Here is a 21,619-nt window from a genome sequence, read left to right as displayed (position 1 = left end):
AGGAGGGGAGTGAGCCGAGCACACTGAGTGCCTCCTGAGTGATGTGAGCCGGGTCGTGTATCTTACGTGAACGTTGCTGTTGCACCCTGCATACCCCAGGTGGACATCATACAGCATTGCTGGGGCGTAGCTTCCATTGGTGCAGCAGGTGCAGTGGCACCTGGCCACCGAAGCCCGAGGGGCTCACAGGATCCGGGTTATTGCTTTCTTTTATAATTCAAACAGCAGTCAGGTGGGTCATTTGCTTCCTTGCAGTAGGGCATGTCAGCAGTGCCCACCCGGAGCGTGAACCCCTGCTCCGCGGGGGAGGCTCTCTGCGCGACAGGCCCCGGAGGGGCGCGTCAGAGTGGCACAGGACAGTGGCCACCCCCACTTCTTAGGTGTGCATCACTGCTGATGCAAGGGCACTGCAAAGCCTTGGAATTGGAACACATGTGTGTCGAAGTGGAATACTTAGCATGCAATGTCAGGCGTAGAGTACCATATTAATGCTTGGGCACATTGTGGTACACTCAAGCCCATCACACGTCAAGCACAGATTGACCCTGCCCCAACTCCGTCGGATTGTCCTTGAGACACCGGTCTCTAGTATAATCTCATCAGAAGCTCGGTCCACCTCGCTCGCTCTTCGTGTTTCCCACGTAACTTCCTGTTCACTTGACTACAGAAATCTCCCTCCCACCCATAATAGGATGCGCAACTTTTCTTTAGAAGAAGTTGGGAAGCTGGAAGTTCTGACCACACAGTGAAGAATATTAAAAAGTGATGGATGGACTGCTCAAATCTTCGCCGGAGTGCTGTCCACCTTCTTTTTAATAGTAACCATTGTTGTGACATATGGAGAGGCAGCGCCACCTAGTGGTGAAGAAATGCTGTACCACAAACCGATAAAAGCTCTCACGGCTACACAATACGCAGGAGGACCAAGTTATGATGCAGACTTGGCTAAACTATGCGACAAGAAAATGAAAAGTATGTGGTATAATACGGCACCTTCCTTAGCAATATCACGTGTCTGTTTTGTCATTTATACTTCATGGTCCGAAGTTTTACCTCATCTATAACAGCTCAACTCCCAAATGTGGTACCCAGAACGGTGACCACTTATTATGTGCAAAGGGTCTAAACCTGCAGATACAATGTGTGGCACTTTATTTTAGTAACTATTGATCAATTTGAGCTAGAAGCATATTTATTGTTAAAATCTGCAAACAATGAAGCCGTTGTTGTACTATGGGACAAATTAGGTAAATCCATAATTATGTAGACCACGTCGTCGCTGCAGAATTACATAATTCCAGTGTTGTTGCCTATACAGTTCACAAAGAATGGCACCCTGAAAAGGAGAGTGGGAGGGACTAGTTGAGTTTTGGGGCCTTCTTTGGGACAGGTGGCGGCGGTGAGGGGTGGGGGTAGATTAGGTCTGAGGTGAATGTAGAACTACTACTTCAAAGGACACTAAGATCTGGAGACACCAAGGGCCATATTTATGAAAAATTAATGCAGCGCAACAGGCCACCTTGCTCTGCAGCGCTATGTGACAGGGTCAGAGTGCGCTGTATTTACCACTATACGGCACATTTCTTGTCCTTTCCTATTGCTTGTGCACTTTTGGCTGCCTAGTTTCAATGCAAGCACCCTTGTGTCATGTTGCAAGGGTGCCTCCGTTGCGTGCAGGATTGTTTTTTTTTGCAGGAAGGGATGCCTTCCTTGCACAAAAACAATCCACAGATGCATTGTGTTCTTTCTCAATGTGCTGCAAAGTGCAGCACCTGTGGAAAGAGGAAATAACAAAGAGAAATAAAGATATTTCTCCTCATAGTGCTGGTGGGGAAGCGTAGCATTCTGATGCATTCCCAGATCTGCCAGTATTGGTAAATCTGCAAATGTGTCGCAATCCAAGGGCAGCTGCATCGGAACACCCTTCATCCACCCATGGAAGCCTCCCTTGGATAGAGAAACACAAGGCTGCGGATCGCGCTGCCTTGTGTTACTTAGATTTACCAACCTACGCAGGGCCACGCAAGGTGGGCGTGGCTTGATAAATCTCATTTAGGTTTTACGCTGCCCACGATTCCCCTTCTGTGGCTCAAGGGCGATGCCTAACCTTGATAAATATGCCCATGAGGGTAAAAACAGGTACCACCTTGGGAGTCTGGTTGCTAGAAGAGATGAGAAACATGGCTGACTACAAAGGGCCTTGTGACCTCATCTGCTTGAGCATTAGAAAGGCGCCTGGACACGAGCTGCTGACCATGCTCACTTAGAGCTGACACCTCTTGACGCTCAGTGCAAGTGCTCTTCTCACTGGGACCTGCATTTCCTGAACTAGTATATTGTTTAAATTGCTTTTGAAATCGGGTTGTTCTCCCAAGTCTTCCATTCTAGAAGGACAAGCACTTCAACTAACCAAGTTGCTCTAGCGCCTAGTGCAGACCAATTTGTGCGCTATAGAAGCGATCCATGAATGACTTCACAGACTGACAGCCGTGGGCAGCGCACGAGGACCCGGACCTCCTATATGGCTGCAGAGAGTGCCTCTGAAGTGTTTGAGATGCACGTGCCCCTCCCCAACAGGCTCAGCATCACAGTATCAACAAGTGGAGGCAACAGTTCATAATTGCTTCTCTGGGAGCTCACCCAGATGATGTGTTTCTTGTCTTTGTAGTTTCAGCATTTTATCCTGGGGTACTTGAGTTTCTTGTCCTTGTAGTTTCAGCATTTTATCATGGGGTGCTCATTTCTCAGGGAACATTACTGCAATTTTTCTCAACCCAACGACCAGCTGCTGTATGCTTTCTCACTAAACTGTGTATTTCATGGGTATTTGTGCCCAATATTTTAATACATTGTCTACTTTGGTCTGGTACCAACCTGTTTTTTTACATTCTAGTACTGTGAGTCACAAATATACTTGGGTATATTTTTGTGTGCGAGGGACAGATGCATGCAGCTGCATACCAGTATTTGTGTAGTATACAACCATACAGTAGACATAAAAAATCTGAATATTCTAACAGGAAGCACTGCAGGCGTACATCTCCTTATGCCAGTCCTGTGGAACCTGCAGAAAGGCTCCTGCTGTTCATTCTGGTGCAGGAGGTAGATTTTTGTAAAATTTTGTCACGCTGCCCTTCTGTAAATCCATAGAAGTTCTCACACCCCTTGCCCCTCCCAAAAAAAATCAACCCCATGAAACATAGCAAGGAACTTGCATCATCTTTTTAAAGAACGTACTCCATACATTCCACAGATTGTCTCCAGGCTATTCCACTCAGGGACACATATGTGCCTCTGAGGAAACTTTGGGTCATATTTACAAAAAAAGTGGCGCATCATGGATGATGCGCCACATTTCTTGCGCCCCCCATACCGGCACCTGACGACACCATGTGTGCACCGTATTTGCACTATGGCGGTCATTCGCACAATAGCATCAAAATGTTTGATGCTATTGTGGTGCTTTGCTACACTAGCGTCAAAAATGTTGACACTTGTGCTGCAAAGCACAGGGATGCCCCTCAAATGTAATGGGCATGTCATGTTAATGCCTGCTCTGAGCAGGCGTTAAAAATGACTGAGAAAATAGTGCAGTGAAATGTTGTAAATTTTACAGAGCCATTTTTTCAGGACTCCCTGCGCCAGAAAGCCCCCTTGCATACATTATGCCTGACGCAGGCATAATGTGGCGCAAGTGGTCACAAAGTGGCGCAATGCAAGCATTGCACCACTTTGTAAATGTGGCGTGGAAGAAAGCCACTTTAGCATCAACAAAAATGACGCTATGGGTGGACTAAGGCGGCTTAAGGAGCTTCTAAGTATGTCCCTTTGATTTTACATGTTCCTCTGTATATCACGTGACAGTACACTCACTGGCCAGTTTGTCACCCCTCAAACCAAACTTTAAAAGCAGGCGAGCATCTAGACCAAAAAGGTGTTCTACAGTCTCGGGTCCAAAAAAAGATTACACTACTCATTCGTTACCAAACAGACTAAGGTTTGCATTGAGTGGTCTCAGGACATCCGGGCCCAATGGCATCCTTGACACCACTGGGCAGGCGGCCTTTTCAGAAGGGATGCTGGGATGAGACTCCAAAGTGCGAGGAACGGAAATGATTTCATACCAGGCCAACCAATCACGGTTTACGCTCACTCAGCGTCGGTCTAGTTGACTTGCACCATGTCCCTAACCCCTACTCGGTGGGTGGGTGCTCACCACGGATGTGTTAAAGTCTGACAGAAGCACTGCCAGTTGTTAGCTGCTGTTAGTCCAAGCAAAAGTCCGTAAGAATTTCGTAGTTTAAAGGCAATATCGCTTTTTAATATGTTATGTTATACGGATTTATAGAGCACATGGCTACCATGTGCTGTGAGAGTAAACACTAGATAGGCCAATTACCATATATAGTTCAGCTCGTCGGTCAAAGCCAGTTTTTGAGAAGTTTCCTAAATTGAATTTCATTGGGTTCCATTGTCAGTCTAACCGGCATGGAGGCTGGTTCCTTTTATGAATTTATCACACAAGGGTCAGACCGTTCTCCAACTGTTTCAATAATCAGAGACAGGTTTTGCCCTCTTTGGGGTTGGCCAGTGTGGTGTAGCTGTTCCGCCTCGAGAATGAAAAAGCTTAAGTTTGAAAAAAATAACTTTCAATATATGGTGAGCAAATAAAATCTGAAAACAACCAACCTCCATTGTGCGTATTATAATTAACCATGCTGTGTGTCATACGGAAGGATCTGAACCTTTAAAAAGTGAATAAAAAGCAGAACAAAAAGACAACAGAAAAGAAATATGCTGCATTAAGCTCACTCTGCTGGTCCTGGGATTGAAACTACATTTTAAAAGAAATGGAAATAACTGGCTCTTTTTACCCAGTCAAAAGCCGATGAATACATTTATTGTGACAGCTTCCTCTTGTGTGTTTTTTGTGCTCGGTGCGGGTTTCAGCTCCAGTCGTCACAGAGGATGAAAGCAGCGCCGGTAATTAGCGTGGAGCTATTTGGAGAGGCCTGGAAATAGACAGGATAATTTGCGGCTCAGAGGACATCTTTGTGAAAGTGATAACTAGGCCTCGCGCAGGACGCCCGCGGTGGCTTGGTCCGCGCGCCCTGTTATTATTGGCCGAGGGCGGCAAATGATTGGTTCGAAGCCTGACATTCTCTTTATCTACCTACCAATGGGGCGCAGACTGGGCTATGCCGCTCGCTCCCATTATGTGCTATTTTAGAGAGACAAAGGCTCCTATTATTTTTGGACTTTTCTTTCCGGTTTCCTTAAATGGCCCTATTGCTGAGGGCGCAGGTTGTGTCAGAGGGGAAGTGGCAGCTTCCAGGCGCTAATAACAATTAACTCGTGAGTTTTATGCCGGGGAGCGCCCCTGTTTATCAGAGCGAGGTAATACTAGGTGATGCTCATTTCATCGACCCGGAAGAATTACTCTACCTCATGGGCCCCTAAACCTTTGAGATGCAGTTTGCACAGACTTCAGCCGCACTTGGATTAACTCACTGAGACGTTTTACACGCTTGGAGACTGAATCCTGTGCCCCTAGACGCCTGGCAGTCTGCAGATCATAGCACACACACATTATATTGGTTTGGGTGGAACGTGACTGACTGCAGGCAGACGTTAATGGCCTCAAGGTAAGGATTGCAGGAGTTCACGTGCTCACTTACACCGGCACTGTTATCACTGCTGTACACAATATGTATTCATCAAATGGTACCAAAGTTATCAAAGTTTAAAAAGTACCATCCCAGTTGTGAGTTCAATGTAAGCAAATGTAACCAGACCCATAGAGTTGCGTGGCCGACTCTGACATCATTCCAGTGGATTAGGACATAATGGAACTTGTAATATGGCAGACGGGATATCTGTCACGTTTGTGCTCGAGTAGCCCATCCGCCAAGGCCCTAAGTTCACCCCGCAAGTTAATTAGAGTCTGGAGACTCATTTACTATGAAGTGGCAGAGCGCGGCATTCTGGCAAATTTCGTAGCAACACACTGCGTCATTTCAGAAATGCAGGGATGCTCCGTATTTACTACTACACAGCGCAACCCCGTGTTTCCCCTAACGCTGGTGCTAAAATTAGCTGCCTACCGCAAACGCAGGCACCAAAGTGCAAGGGTGCCTGCTTTGCAGAGAATGATTGTGCAGTATGTATTGTGTTGATGTGATACATACAACCAGAAGGTGCACAGGCCTACTCGAAGTGCACTGGAGTCATATGATCCGATTAATATTGAGTTTAGTATTACACTCTTTGAAGTGTTTTTTTGCATTTTTATATGAAGATAAGGGAACTATTATCCCCAGCCAAGGCAGTAGTCGACTCAGATCTGTTTATGTGGGTTTTCTCAGAGGCTTCAGCATCCACCACCTCAGACCAGCATGAGGGGTCCTGTGATTGGGGCCCACTCAGAGGTTATTGCAGTGTGATGGTATCACATCCTGCTTTCTCCTCAGACAAATGACATCAGGGCAAAGAATGTAGTGTGTTGATTCGATCCAGGCAAAGGCTTGATGAATCGAGTTAAGAGATGTACCTCTACATTTATTTCACGCATTGGTTTGTTCTTTAAAATAATGGCACTGAGGTATTGGTTTCCCACAATGCAATGTAGCAATATAAAATAAAACTAGCTTACTCTTCCATGCGTTGAAACGTCTTTGCTCCGCTGGTGCCAGAGAAAGATGCTGGTGTCACAGTATATAGCATTTATATAGTGCCTAGCGAGAACTTCTATGGCCCAAAGCGCTGTTCCGTAAGATTGTTTCTAGCCTAGCTTTTATGCATGGTTGTGTGTTTATAGGGGGACATATATGGGAAGTTATTGCGGGTTGTACTTGTGCGAGTGGCCCACTTCACAGACACCTGTCACACTAGCAGAAGCCCGTCGCCCTGCTGGGGCAGGAGATTTCAGCAGCAGGTTTTAAGAGCCCGCGATAAGGGCCAGTAATCTTCCCAGCAGCCGCTCCCGCCTTATCTTAGCGGGGTGCGAGGCCTAAACCCATCGAAGACCCCAAACACTCTCAGATAAAAGGGACGGGGAGATCCTCATCGTGGGAAGTCCCTGCGTACCAAAATCTACTACAGGGCCACTGCTTGAGATAATGGACCTGCTCATAGGTGCACTGAAACTCTTGTGAGCAAACGCTCCACATGTTTAAAAATGTAAGGAGACCGAGGAGCCTCTGACTTTTTAACCCTTTCCTTCTGTTGGAAGCGCTAAGCTGCCCAAATCCCCCCACTTGAATCTCTTGTACAGATACCACATTACAAGAGAGAAAGATAGATAAATGCTGGGGGAGGGAAGGGGGGTCCCAGCGGAAAGAAAGAAAGAAAGAAACAAGAGAGAGGTGTAGAGGAAGTCATGGAAAGGAAGAGAAGCGCCAAGAGAAAGAGAGGGGGGACAGACATGGATAGAAAGGAGACAACCAAAGAAATACTTGAACAGTGCTTAATTTGTAAATACAAGTGTGCCGGTGCTCAAAGCCCTCCTCTTAAACACGTGGCTGCTGCAATTAAATGTGCGAACACGGAATTCCCGAGGCGGCGTAATCCTGAAGCCATCGTGGGCCTCTTCAGTCCATTTACAGCCCCTCTGTCCCTTCATCTCACTCTTGCAGCTTTCTGCTTTCTCCCTTTGTGACGCTATTTCGTTTTTCGTGAGGAAGGCACAGCGAGATTAGAAACACAGGAATAAGGCATGAGACGAAGAAGGGAGTGGGAGATAGGCATGAGACAAGGGTGGGAGGGAGGTGAAGATGGAGAGACCAAGCTGGGATAATGAAGGCCGGAAGAGGAGGGGGACGAGGAAGGCATTACGACAACAGAGGTACCTTTAACTTTAGGTCTGGCTTTACAAAGCATCTGTCTACAGGGCTTATTCTTAGCACTTAAATATACTTAGAATGGGCTTTGGCAGCACCCAGAGGAGTATTTCCTTCATACCTCATGTGATTGGCTGTTCGATGAACCATTCCAACTAGAATGGAATGTTTGCGTTGCAATGCATCAGGTACTATTTTACATCTCAAATGTACACCAAATGTTAATACATACATGCATTTTATACAAAAAGAAGCCCTTTTTTTGTTTCTTTTTTTCGTTGCAGTAGGTTTCTCAATTCTTACCCAATTTTTCTTTCTTTTGACTTTTCATTTATGTTTCCCTAAATAAATGTTCCCATTGTTTTCTTCATCTATCTCTTACTCACGGTTCTTCCTTCTCTGTTGTCACATAAAAAACCTTTCCCAAAGCCAGAGGGTCTGGTTTAACCAATCTAACAATGTAGATACAAGCAGGCATAAATGCTGTTTCTGTGCATTAGCGCAATAAAGCCAGGCCTATTTGCTTTGCCAATGCTTGTTTTTTAAATAGATTCTTATTGTGGGGCAATTTTGAATTTAATGAGTGATTTCTTTGTAATTGTTTGGCACCTGAACAGGAATCTTGTTTTTTTCGTTTATTTCGTTGTGCCTGCCTGAAATAGTCTACAATCATTATCTATTACATTTAACTGCAGTATCTATACATAACTGATTTCCAAGCATTTTATTCTGTTTATTTTAAATATTTGCCTTTAATGCGCTGCTCATCCAGGTAGACTGAAATTAACATTTCACAATGTATTTTGCTATACAAGTGAAATTAATTATAACCAATACTGTCCACATTAAGTTCACAAGGAGATTTGTATGTATTTGATCTGCAAGCAGGACTACCTAAGATATAATTTTTTTATGTCGTGCATGAGCATCGATGGATCCATCAAATGCCTTCCTTCCCTGTAACTTCACAAAAATTAATTTTCGAACATGAAGAGGTAGATTTAGTACTAATTTGTGCCAGGCTTGTGCCACAAAACGGACACAAACTGGTGCAAACTGTTGATTTGGGTTTCACTTTCCAGAACAAAAGTTTACTTGTGCTGGAAAGTAGCCCTAAGCAATGCGAAGTAGGTTAGCTTTGCTTTTTGTCGAGGGGGCGTATCATGGTTTTTAACTGGGTGTTCCCATACTACTCCCCAGGATTTTGACACAAAGTCCTGTCTATTAACATTTGTAGAGAGGGCTTTGCACCCAAAAAGAACACGTCTTTGAGGCTGGCATTAACTTAAATGTTTTATTTCTCCAAATGTTTCCAACTTTGCACGTGCTCTGCACTATGCAGCACACATAAGACGTGGGGAAATTATTAAACTAAGTTTAGCGCAGTGTTTTGTATGCAAGGGTATCCTTCCAGTACCAAAGCTATGCTTGACATCACACACTCCTTTGCACTTTGTGCAAGGGGGTGTGTGTGGCACATGGCAGCCAAAAGGGCATCAGGAAAACAGTGCCATCTCCTAGTAGTTCTGGTGCTGTTCTTCTGTTTCTCTTACACACATTTCAGCTCAATAACTTTTGTAGCTGCAAAGTATTGCATGAAATGTTAGCAAATCTGCCCCCAATCTCTATGCATCACTTGCAGTTTGGTGCAAACCCTGTAGTGCACTGCAACGTTTTGATTCCAGTGATTCTTTTATAGAGATGTCACCTTCATTCTGTTATCCCTTCTGTTCCAGGTTCTATATCTGACGTGGTTCACCCCATAGGAGCCGTTCTTGGCCAAAAGAGTGGTCACTTCAGCTAAAAACTTCAACAACAAAGTGAAAGAACGACTTGTGGTCACTTCAGCAAACAGTTTAACCAAAGAGTGTAAGACGACCACCAGGAAATGTGGGGACTCGTCTCCCTTCTAGCAGGGTGTGTCTTAATCCTTGGGGTGACCAGCACTGATCTGTTTCATCACCCCGGGTAAGTCGCTTTGTGTTCGCATCACTGGCAAGCTGTGGCCGTTCCCAGCTCATGCAGGCCTTCTTCCCACACACAATAACATACACTGGTCACTGGAAACAGAGGACAGACAAATAACACGTTACAGCCCAATGAACAGCTTCATAGGGTCTGTGTTCACAGAGCTTGCATCAGCTTTGGAAACACAAGCATAATTGTGAAATATTTTGAGATTTAACTCACTGTGGTGAAGCCTGACAGAAAGGGGCCTAGTTTTGGCGAGGGCCTTCGACAGAGAAAGCACCATTGTTTGCACACATGACCTACTTGCAAACAAAACTAAGTAAAAAAAATCAACAGCCATTGATGTGCAAATACAGTGTTATGAAAGGCGAATATAGAACTTCATGCGAAAAAGCATCTGTTTAGAACTTTCTTAAAAACCCTGAAGTGGGCATGGCGTTTTCGACTAGTCTAGTTTAATTATTCTGAAATAGTACTGCTAAATAGGGCAGAAAGTCTGGTTGCTAAATTGTCAGTCGTGTAAAAAGGCTTCCTCCCTAAACTAAACAAATTTATTTGTCCAAGATCACACGATGGATGCAAGTAGAGGGAACTCTGGATTAGATCTCAGTGCTTATGTATTCACAGCCAGGCAACATTGTTTCCAGTATAGTGTTTGTTTCTTATTTTATGAAAGAGGTATGTTCGATTTCACTTTCATTAAGAAAAATACACTTGTTTACGTCATTCTGCCTTTTAGGTGTTTTATTGCGCTGAATTCATCTTATATGCGTGTGTTGGGCAGCTACACCCAGACATACCTTGTCACTGAGGGTAGATTACACAGTAAATGCATACAGTAACAGAATGAACAGAAAGACATGCCAGGGGAACCCAGTACATAGCGGAAGAGAGTCATCCATGTTACTCATCAGTGCACATAAGACCCATCCGAATATTCTGACACATCCCAGTGAGGGGAGTGGGGCGGGCACTAGTCTCCATGTACACTGGTCTGCTGTGCCTTACCGCAGAGTGAACTGTTTTCATGGTCATTGCATCCTCCCAACAGTTACAAGGCTAATGAGGAGGTCACACATCTACCTCTGTGAGGAAAAGCATTAAATATATATTTAGACAATCATAAAATTAAGCATGCTCACAGAAAAATGAACTCTTACTTGGCCAAGGTAAACACAGTGCACCATAAGAATGGACGATTGGTTGTGAATACTTTTTTGTTTTTCGGTTGTTTCACTTATCTGGTCCCTCAGAAGTCCAAAGAAACTCCAATGGGAGTCCCTTGGGAGTCCAGCAGAATCACAGCAAATTCCACCCACCCACATTAAAAAAAAAAACTTTGAGATCAGAACAATTAATTAATTGATGCGATTTGTATTTTGTGTGGGGGGGGGGAATAAGTCCTTCTTACTCGGGGGGGGGAATAGGTTTCAGAAAATTGGGAGTTATGCAGGTCCTCGTAGGGTACTTGCACAATGTGGGTAGACTTGAGTGTCCTATTGTACCTTAATGAGGATTGAATTGGTGGCCTCCTTGGAGTAAACACGTAGGACAGCCCTTTTGGATAAGTGCCTCCCAAAGAGGTTCAAGAATAAACTGAAGGGCACAGACAGGGATCCATTGAGATAAAATCAGCCTCTCAGCTTTCTGAGGAAGAAGAACTCAGTGGTAAGAATCAACCAATTACAGAGAAAGGTCAGTTCGTGGGCAGTGACGTGTAACAGTCAGTGTTATTTCTTAGTGATAAAACTGATTCAAACAAAAAATTGCACAGCGAGAAAGACTTATCACAATTATGTTTTCCAGAATAATGTGAATGTTTTATTTTTGTTGTGCAATGAAGTTCTCAGGGATTAAATAGTAAAGAAATCATGTCCTTACCTTGCCCTTCACGAAGTGGTCAGCTTACCTTTCATGGCTCGCTTGCCTGTCAGATTGAATTAGCCGCCTTAGAATGGGCTCTAGTCATTGAGGGAGGGAAGCTGGTTCTTATTAAGAACACATCTGCCGAGGCCTCTACAGACACTCCAGATACCCTGTGAGCCCCTCCCCTACCGCCCTTCTCCAGGCCTGATTCCACACTATAACGCAGTGCAGGAGGGCTTGTGGCAGGCGAGAAGGCACATGGCTGTGGACCACTGCTGAAGCGGCAGAAAGTGCATCTGATATCAGTGTTCCTCTGGCTCTTGGCTCCAAGGAGTCCTGCCGGCTGTGGCTTTAGTGGGGCGCAGGGATTAGCGTCTGCAAGATGGGTAATGTTTGTGCAGACATGTGGTGATGGGAAAGAACCACAATCCTGAGTCAGGGCATACTGAGGCAATGTTCTGACTTAAAGGATAGTCTACATCAGGGGTCTCCAACCTTTTCTGCTGTAACAAGAGCTACTTATGTTCAATGAAAATCATCTCGAGCTACTAATATTAGGTATGTAGGCGAGAGCACACCATCCAAGATTGACAGCAGTGATGACATCAGTGCATTAGGTAGAGTTGCCAGTAGATTAGTAAAAAAAAAAACATTATCAATGTGGAATGTTTCTAAATGGGTAATACATAGCAGACATAGCTGCAAAACTCCTCGCACCAAGGAAAAAATGTGAGCAGTGAGACTCTCTTCTTCTAAGATAATAGTTTTAAATACATTTTTAGTATTCAACCATTTTTCTCCAACCAACACTTTTTGAGTACTGAAAATACAAACATTCTCCTTTTGAATTCATGTTTTATTTACTTTTTAATACATATAATAATTCAACAAAGGAAAGGCTTCCATAGTAGTAGCCTGGGCTGCACAAAGGAGAGCTACTCTTAGGGCACTGGAGAGCTACTGGTAGCTCATGAACTACTCACTGGAGACATCTGGTCTACATGAATCCCTATATTTCTAATGTGAGCAGTGGCTGCCTGCGCAGGAGCAGGACTTATGTTTTATCATCAAACTTTGACCCAAACCAAAAGAGGAAGAAAAGGAAGAAAGAAAGAAGAGAAAGCTCGGAAAATAGTAGTGAAGGGAGAAAGTTGGAATAAAAAAGGGTCTGCAAGGATTGTATAAGGAGAGCGGAAGTGTAGGGCGGTGGAACCACCATGGGGCAGTCTTGCTGTTTGCTAACCTGAGCATTGTGCAGCACAGACCACGGGCTCCTAAGAAAAACTTTGGGGCCTGGCACTTATATAAATAAATTAAGCACTGATGTCAGAACAGACTGTCATGAGACCCTGGAATGGACCGACGAGACCATGTGAGGCTGGCGGTGCTGCCCGAGATCCTGCAAAAAGTAGTTATTAGCATCAGTACCAAATCCGACCTATTCTGCTCACATTGTGGGCTGTATAAAACGTTTACAGCTGTTTGTACCTCTGGATGGTTGCTTCTGGCATATTCTTTCAGGGGCTCAGATGGTAATTTTGTGATCCCATCCATTTCGGGTTACAATGATAGCCTCACTTACTCTTAGCACCCGGACTATGGCATGTTATACATGTGGGCTCCTCTCCTCAGCCAACCAATATGAAAGCATCACTCTGTCTTTGCTCTCGAGCATGGGCACTTGATGCTGTAGCCCTTTATGGTACATGCTTGTTTGCCATGTCTCTCCTGGCCCGGTCTTAGAGACACCTCACAAATAACTCCTCCAAGTGCCAGGCTTTTGACAACTCATCAACGTTGCGCTCCTTCTCGACTAGGCTGCCCGGTGGTGGTCCTCTCTTCAGACAACTGTGCACCTCCACAGAACTACAGGAATACGCACACACATCCATACACACAATGCGTTGCGCAGATCCAGCACCATCTCTTATAGGACACCCCTATACATGAAACACGACCAAATACAATGTCCACAGGCCACGTTGACTCCAGTCAACGAGAGTCAAAGCAAAGCTTTCGAAAACGCTATTCATTCAAATGGTAACATACTGTGTACAAATGCATGTAACATAACACAAATATGCCTTGAAATGTCACTCAGATATGGCTAGGAAGTGGAGAATGATGCATGGATGGCAATCTGTGGTGAAAAGGCTGTTTTTGGGGTGCTGGTCACCCTACACTTCTTTTCTCAAGGGTATTTTATTTCTGATTGTTTCCAGCCGTGGGATGTGCTTGGCAAACACGCACAGTGCACCAAAACTCCCGTACACCGTGTCTTACGTGCAACCCGTCTACCAACCCTATCTAAAGGCCTGCGAGGGCAACCGAATCTGCAGTTCATACAGGTAAGGTCTAGTGATCTAAGCCGCTGTTTGTAGAACTATTTATAATTATCTTTTTTTTTTCTTTTTAAATATAAGCTTCTATTACAAATCGATTGAAAATCCAATGATTAAATTTGCATCTTTGGCGGCATGTTTTCCTAATAGCTCCAAATGTTCACCGGGATGTAGGTACCAGCCATGTATTGAGTGTCTTAGGTGGTCTTCCTTACAGCGAATTACCATCAGTATTTGCCTAGAAAGCATCTCTAGAAGCTCTACTGTCACAATGCTTTCTCACTCGGAAGACTAAATGTTCTTGGTTATTCCATGGTTTGCTGTATAGGGTATAGGCCATCAAATAAAAACCGTCAAACACGTGCGCCATTGTTTTATTTCTGGCCTTTAACAACGGGTTTGATTATTGGGTAAAGTATGTACTGCTCATTGACACCCCGAATGTGCTCAGGACCTCAGCACATCACTTATGACCAAGAAGTGCCCCCGCAGATGTCTTCTACAGATGAACTGCTTCCTCTACTTGAGTACAGCCCATTGGACACACAAGATTATAAAGGGACATCTTGCAAGCTCCTGGGTGGTGGTGGGATATTGAGCATTGCAGTAATTCCAGGAGCTGTACCATGCTTAGAAGAGACAATGGTCTACGACTGATCATCCACAGATAACCTCCATCCACTGACAGCCATTCAGGCAGAAAGTGAGTGCCATATTCTCTTTGCTGGAGACAGTGAAACCATTAGTACCAGTCATCTTTTGCAGAACCTTTACAAGGTTGACTATCAGCAATTGTGTTCACCCTGAACTTTACTCTCACGCGCCTACCCATACAACAGTCACGGTCGGTCCCCGGTGATTATTTCATTGGTAATTTCAGCATGGAGTTTTGATCATGGTTTGCATGGTTTTCTACGGGTCACAAGTTATAGAAGTCTCTTCCATTAACCCATACTTTCTCGACACTTTCCACATAGGGCAGTCGGTTGCCTCTGCTATGGAGGAATGGAAAGCAAAGAAGGCAGTATATTCATTCTTACCTGCCCATCACAGCCCTTAGAGACTCTTGAGCCATTTCCGTATTCCTGAGCCACAACCTTTGGTCAGTGCAAGTGGTTCTAAAGTGCTAAACTGTGGTACCAAATAACAAAAGTATTGTAGTGGTACTCTAGGTACTCCAGGAATACTACTTATAATACATCTAAATGCCTCATAATCTGAACCCAAAACACCTAAAATGTGAATATTAAGGGAAGTGTCATATACATTTAGTGCAAATAGAAGGGGTTGAACTCTCTACGCACTTTCACTGTTAGGATGTTAGACCTTTCAACAATTGATCCTCAAAGGCATGTTTGAGTGCATGGAGTTGCAGTGCTACTTTACGTACTCGTAAACGCCTTTGGGCACCAGCCTCTGTGTCTCTTGGTTCAGCTTTGGAAACGATGCACTTCCCCACACCACCTCAGTCCTTTTGCTGGAGGCCAACAGTGAAACCATCAGCACAGAATGCGAATTCATCGTCATCCTGCCATTTTCAGTATCTCTCTCTCTTGCCGTCTCTTCCAGAACCACATACAAGGTTGCCTATCGGCAAGGGTTGAAGACAGTGTCTTCGCCGCTCTACGCCTGTTGCCCTGGATGGAAGCGAGTGAGCTCTCAGGCACATACCTGCAGCAAAGGTAGGCTTTTCACTATTCAGGAAATAGTTCAATTGGTTTTCTATTGGTTTATTCAGTCATTTGGATTATTGTATCCAAAAGTGTATGGTAATATCCATATCTAAAACATCTTGTTTACGTTTAGCATGCATTCCAGTGTGTTTATTGAATGTAAAGAAGAATTAACATTATGGAATAATTTTAATTGTAAAGGTCCGGTAGGACCAGAAAATAGTATATATTTTTGGTAACTTTACGTGATGTTAAAAAAAAAAAAAAAACATGTAACATGGAAACTATTGGAACTCTGCACCAGTTGGATCATTGTCCATCTGCACATTGCATGCTCCTTCCAATAGAAAAATATCTTCAGTCAGAGACAAGGAAAACCATGAAAGTCTGGATACTAGCAATGAACTATGGCAGGAGATTCTAGGTGAATGTCAGTGACACTTAATGAAACCTCGCTAACACTTTTGTAATCAGATATTGGTGATTAAAACCACTTTTCTTTTACCAGCGTGGCTAGGATTTTAAGTTATTTGCCACAATGCACTCAGTTAGGTAGGAAACTTACCGATGATCAATTTAAATTATTGCAGTACAAAAACAGCACATTTAAAATATAATTTAAAAGTGAAAAAATCGCAAATACTGGCGCCTCTCTTATGGAAAATGACAACATTTCAAATAAAAGCATATTAATAATGTGGTATGAAATCGGTTCCTCAAAAAATATCAACCTTCAACAATATCAACACCAAGACATCGATTAGCATAGTGTTATCACGTAAGCATATGCTGAGTTAGAAAGGTAAATCCGCGCTCAGTCACCTTTGTTACCTTGATTAATTGTTGCAGATCGTGGTTTGGACATACAGTGTTAATTTACACAGACCTTTGGCCACCTTGGAACACTGCGAGTCCTTTGCAGACAGGAATAACTGCAAGTACAGGCGATGCAGTGTGTGACATGAATGCAACTTCTTGCCAGCGGTGGACTAGATCTTCTTTGCCAGAGAGACATGCTTCTAGACAGTTTATGGGGAACTCCCAAGGCTGGCATGTCTGTACAAGAAAGAATGTCCTACAATTGCTCAGAACTCAGGCTATTGATACTAAGAAATATTTCGTGGCTAGGGCCCATATTTATACTTTTTTTGCGCCGCATTTGCGTAATGTTTTTGACGCAAAAGCGGCGCAAACTTACAAAATATAACATTTGCGTCATTTTTTGATGCAAAAGTGGCACAAACTTTTACAATTATAGGCCCATATTTATACTTTTTTAGCGCCGCATTTGCGTCGTTTTTTAACGCAAAATCAGCGCAAACTTACAAAATACAATTGTATTTTGTAAGTTTGCGCTGGTTTTGCGTCAAATGACGCAAAAGCGGTGCTAAAAAAGTATAAATATGGGCCATATTTTGTAAGTTTGCACCGCTTCTACGTCAAAAAAATGACGCAAATGCAGCGCAAAAAATGTATAAATATGGGCCTAGATGTTTTACACTCTTAACGGAGGTAGAGCCACGTACTAATAATAGACCACTCCTTTCACATATTGATAACATGATGGTAGCTAGAGACATGCTGGACCATTTTCGTGCCCATTTCACTTATTCACACCACCAACACTTTTTAATATTCCGCAATTCTTTGCTTTTTACACCATTCCCTCCTGTGCCTTTCCCAGGACCTTTTGATAGTTACAGAGCTTGCCCCACAGCAAGTTATGGGAGACAGTTCCATGTACCACCTACGGAGAGCTTTCTGATGTTAATCCTGAGCCTCCCACACACCGTTCTCATCGTCTCTGCATCCTCACAGGATGTTAGGGGCGCTCACTTTGCACCCTCATGGTAGTTATCATCTGCACTGTAAACTGGCTTCCGCCGTCTTAGGTGTGATCTTCTCTACAGGACTCAGGAGTCGGGATGAGGCGGCAGAAATGGCGTCTACAGTGGAAACACAAGGGGGCATATTTACAAGAAAGTGGTACATCATAGATGATGCAACGCTTTTATTGCCACCCCCCGGCACTTAGCAGGCATTAAAATGGTGGAAAAAATGGCACAGTGAAATGTTGTAAATTTCACTGTGCTATTTTTTCAGGCCTTCCACCCCCAGAACGCCCCCTTTGCATACATTATGCCTGACACAGGCATATTGTGGCACACGGGGTTGCAAAGTGGCACATTGCAAAGTACTGCGCCAATTTGTTAATATGGCGTGGCAGAAAAGCCACCTTAGCTTAAAAAAAATTACTCTATGGTGGCGCTAATGTGGCACAAGGGGCTTGTAAATATGCCCCAAGATTTCCTGTTGTCAATTGGTTCTTTTTTCAGTTTATAGTAAAGCACACTCATCCCTTTTGGTGAAAAAGCGCTATATAGGACCAATAGGAAATCTGCTCTGGTACCTTTTCTTTTGCATTGTGAGTACATTTCTTACTTTTGGGGGATTCTCATAGAATACGACAAAGAATTCTAGAGACATGCGAGTTATCTAATTACAGGAGTACTCCGATGTCACAAAACATTCATACACACAATGTCCACGTGGTTGTGAGTTTGTTGATGTTCACTGCACTTTTGTGTAAGCCCCCTCATTTTTGCAATCTACAACAGGGATCCTCTGTATTTTACACTGACAGCCTGTATCCCCTGATCTGCAGTCAGGGCATCTGTAGAAGGTATAAGCAGCACATTGAAAATCAAGCAGGTTTGAGCTAGACTTTCCAAAAAAGGGAATATTTAAGTACCTACCGGGAATATTCAAGAAGCCTTTCCTAAAGAGAAACTGTTGCTCTTAGCAAGTAAAGTGCTACGAAGGAGCAGACCATGTCCCAAGTGACAAAGAGGAAACCAAAGAGTGAAACACAAATGCCAGATCCGACAATGTGTATACACTTAGGAACATTTGAGCACAAAAAGAGCCCATGTCATTAAAAAGGAATCTTTTCCTGTAGCAGCAGAGCATCAGTAGCAAAACAGAGCTTTGATATTTTATTTAGTTTATGCAGCGGGAGGGCAGGAGAGTTGCACTTCACTCTCTTTATCCCTATAGCAACCACGCCCTCTGCGGAATATCATTTTTCTATTTCTGACTGTTCCTTGCTCCTATGAAACAGCTTTTAAAATGTACTTTTTTATTTTTTTTAATGAAAGTTTAGACAGACAAACACATATTCCTGGCAACCTTAGTTCACTTGTTTGAATAACAAAGCGCCGATAGAAATAGAGTAGGGGAGGGTGTTGTAATCCAGCCAGGTAGGAGGACTGATCAAAGAGAATGAGCGACGCTCGCTCCATCCTTAATAGGGCAAGGCAACGTGACTTTGACCTGATGGTCCTGAGGAGGATGGGTCATCAGTTCAAAGAGTTTAGTTAGATGCAGTGCTTTAAATGGGCCGGTATTGTCCGGTACTGAGTACCAGCACTTTTTTATTTTCAGAGGGAGAGTACCTACACTTCTCAAGATAAACGTAATACCTTTAATTGGAGAGTACCGGTACTTCTCAGAAACAAGCAGGTACTCTGGCACAGAGTACCTGCACTTCTGTTTTTCCATTTCAAGCACTGGTTAGATGAGTTACCCAGGACCCATCTTACATGTACAAAACTCTTCACCCAACCCCAATCAGAGATGGGGGACCATCAGGACTGGCGAGGCGGTGGCACCATTGATTTACATGTTCACCAAACTCTAAATGGCCCCCTAAGACTTTGCTATTGTTGTGGGCAGGATGGGAATCATATCCCATTGAATCCTGCCTGTGAGCGCCCAATGCTTTGCTATTTCTTGCACACATTCAGTGAAATATTACATTTGATCATATTAGTGTGACCCTTTGTTGCAATGTTTACTTTATTCCTACATTTTTCAGGGATATGCGGGTTATCATGCCAACATGGAGGAGTGTGCGCTGGCATCAACAGATGTGGCTGCCCCCTCGGCTGGGGTGGAAAGTACTGCCAGACAGGTATGTACTCTTGAGACTCACTCCAGCTGCAGTGGCATGTTTCTTCTTCCTGAATTCTCTTCTTTATGTTGTTAGTAGGCCATATTGACTGAGCAGGAGGGCGCGTACTTTCCTAGTCAACAGTTTACAAATGGCCCAAGCACACCCTGGTGTCAATATGTAATTCTAACATTTTATTTTCCAATTTTATTTGACCTCTTGGGAAATGTGGTTGGAATTTTGGGCTAGTAATCAATCTGGAACAACCCTTCAACAGTCAAAGTGTTTATTATAAGTAATGCCCTTCCACTTTGGTCTGTCATGTTTGAATAACTACCCTCCCCCAGGCTTAGTCTTGCTGATGCAGTGACAGCATTTAGAAGTACCTCCGAAGCATCAGTGTGGAGGCTGCTTGTAAGCCATTGACTTACAAAGCAGGCGAAGACTTTACTAACCTCAGTCCACCTCTGTTCACATATCCTGGTGTTGTACCTGCCACTGCTTGAGCATCCTCTCACCCCAGGAAACATATCTAAGCTCTTTCCGTAGGGCATGATTGCATTATTGCATCTCCTTCTGTAATCCACAAGATGTGCAGCACGGTGTGCGTGACTCACACAGCCTTTCATCGACACATGTAGCTCCGTGTTGCTTCTGGATGCAGCTACTTAACATCACAGTGTAAGGTCCAATGCCATGCTGGTTGTTCCCTTTCAGATATTGATGAATGCAATAGCCAGAGCCATGGATGTTCCCAACACTGTGTCAACACAGCTGGAAGTTACCGATGCAGTTGTCATAATGGCTACGCGCTCGCTGTGGATGGGAAAACGTGCCGCACTGTGGACAAGGCCCCTCAGAGCTCTGCGGCTTCAGCTCCAGCAATGAACAGTTCAGGTAAGGGCAGTGCTCGGGAAAATCTTTTTCCTAAATGCCAGTGTCATCCGTTATGCATCTCCAGGATATCAGGGCTGCAGCCCAGACGTTCAGCTGTGAGGCAGAGATGCCAGATGCTGAACCTACCCAACATTTGAGTGAATTACTCGTCTCAGAATGTTCTGGTGGTTGCTGACCACATTTCTGAGAGCTGCTTGCATGTGTTTCCATGGGCCAGATGTAGCAAAGGTTTTTACCCATTCTGTGTCTATGGGAAAAAGTGTTTGTACATATGGCCCCATGTCTATATTACATATCACATTGAGGAGGTTATGGAATCACTGAAACAGTTGAACATGTCTTGCCAGCTCTCAGGCAAAAAGATTCACAGCCTGGCCCTGCTCAACTTCCTTAGAGCCTTCTACAGGAAGTTGGGCGAGTACCAGGTACAACATGTCAGCATTAAAAGGCAGCAGGACTACTCAGGCTAGACTTACTGGTGTACCAGGAAATCTCAAAGCAGGAAGGAGGCGCAGGGCATGGTTTTCACTTCAGTGACACGGGGTTGCACCTGAAGCATTTGCCCCAACAATGTTTAACACGCACAACGATAAATTTGATTCACAAACTACACAAGCTGAGTTTTTATGCCTCATGACACTCATTACAGCATTTTATCAAAAGTTATGAAGTGAACAGGCTGATTATTCTTTGGAATGGGTATTACCTTCTTCCCCTAGGTTTGAGTTCTAGCCCTTTCCAATCAAACGATTGTGGTTGTATTATATTACGACGTCAATGCCTGGTTTCAGTTGTGTTTGTTTTAGCAGAAACGTCCTTTAACACTTCTTATGACCAGGAAGTGGCTCACTGTTATATTGCTTTCAAGCCAATTGATCACATGTATTATAATAATCAGCAGGTTTTCATGACCAGCAGGATGGACCTCAAAAACCTCAGATCAAGAGGACTGGAATTGTTAGTGGCTGTACATTATTACTTTTGGTACGCGCTGTGACACATCAAACTCGTACCGTGAGTAATAATGCGCTGCTGCTGGCCCAAGCAGCAAATGAAAGACAAGCCAGCTCTCAAGATGAA

General features: G+C 44.0%; 1 protein-coding gene across 2 annotated transcripts in view; it reads left to right on the top strand.

Moving 5' to 3' along the window:
- Window positions 1-21,619, top strand: part of EGFL7 (EGF like domain multiple 7) — a 59,520-nt gene that overhangs the window by 20,032 nt on the left and 17,869 nt on the right. For both annotated transcript variants that reach the window (XM_069241591.1, XM_069241592.1), the window contains 5 exons: window positions 9,575-9,806; window positions 13,898-14,023; window positions 15,587-15,699; window positions 19,568-19,663; window positions 20,360-20,539. In XM_069241591.1, coding sequence (XP_069097692.1) covers window positions 9,727-9,806; window positions 13,898-14,023; window positions 15,587-15,699; window positions 19,568-19,663; window positions 20,360-20,539 — 595 coding nt within the window. In that variant the 5' untranslated portion in view covers window positions 9,575-9,726. The remainder of the gene's footprint in view (window positions 1-9,574; window positions 9,807-13,897; window positions 14,024-15,586; window positions 15,700-19,567; window positions 19,664-20,359; window positions 20,540-21,619) is intronic.

Source organism: Pleurodeles waltl, chromosome 6 (genome assembly GCF_031143425.1).
Source record: "Pleurodeles waltl isolate 20211129_DDA chromosome 6, aPleWal1.hap1.20221129, whole genome shotgun sequence".
Lineage (NCBI taxonomy): Eukaryota > Metazoa > Chordata > Amphibia > Caudata > Salamandridae > Pleurodeles > Pleurodeles waltl.
Note: the sequence above shows the minus strand (reverse complement) of the source record. Positions and strands in the feature narration are given on the sequence as shown.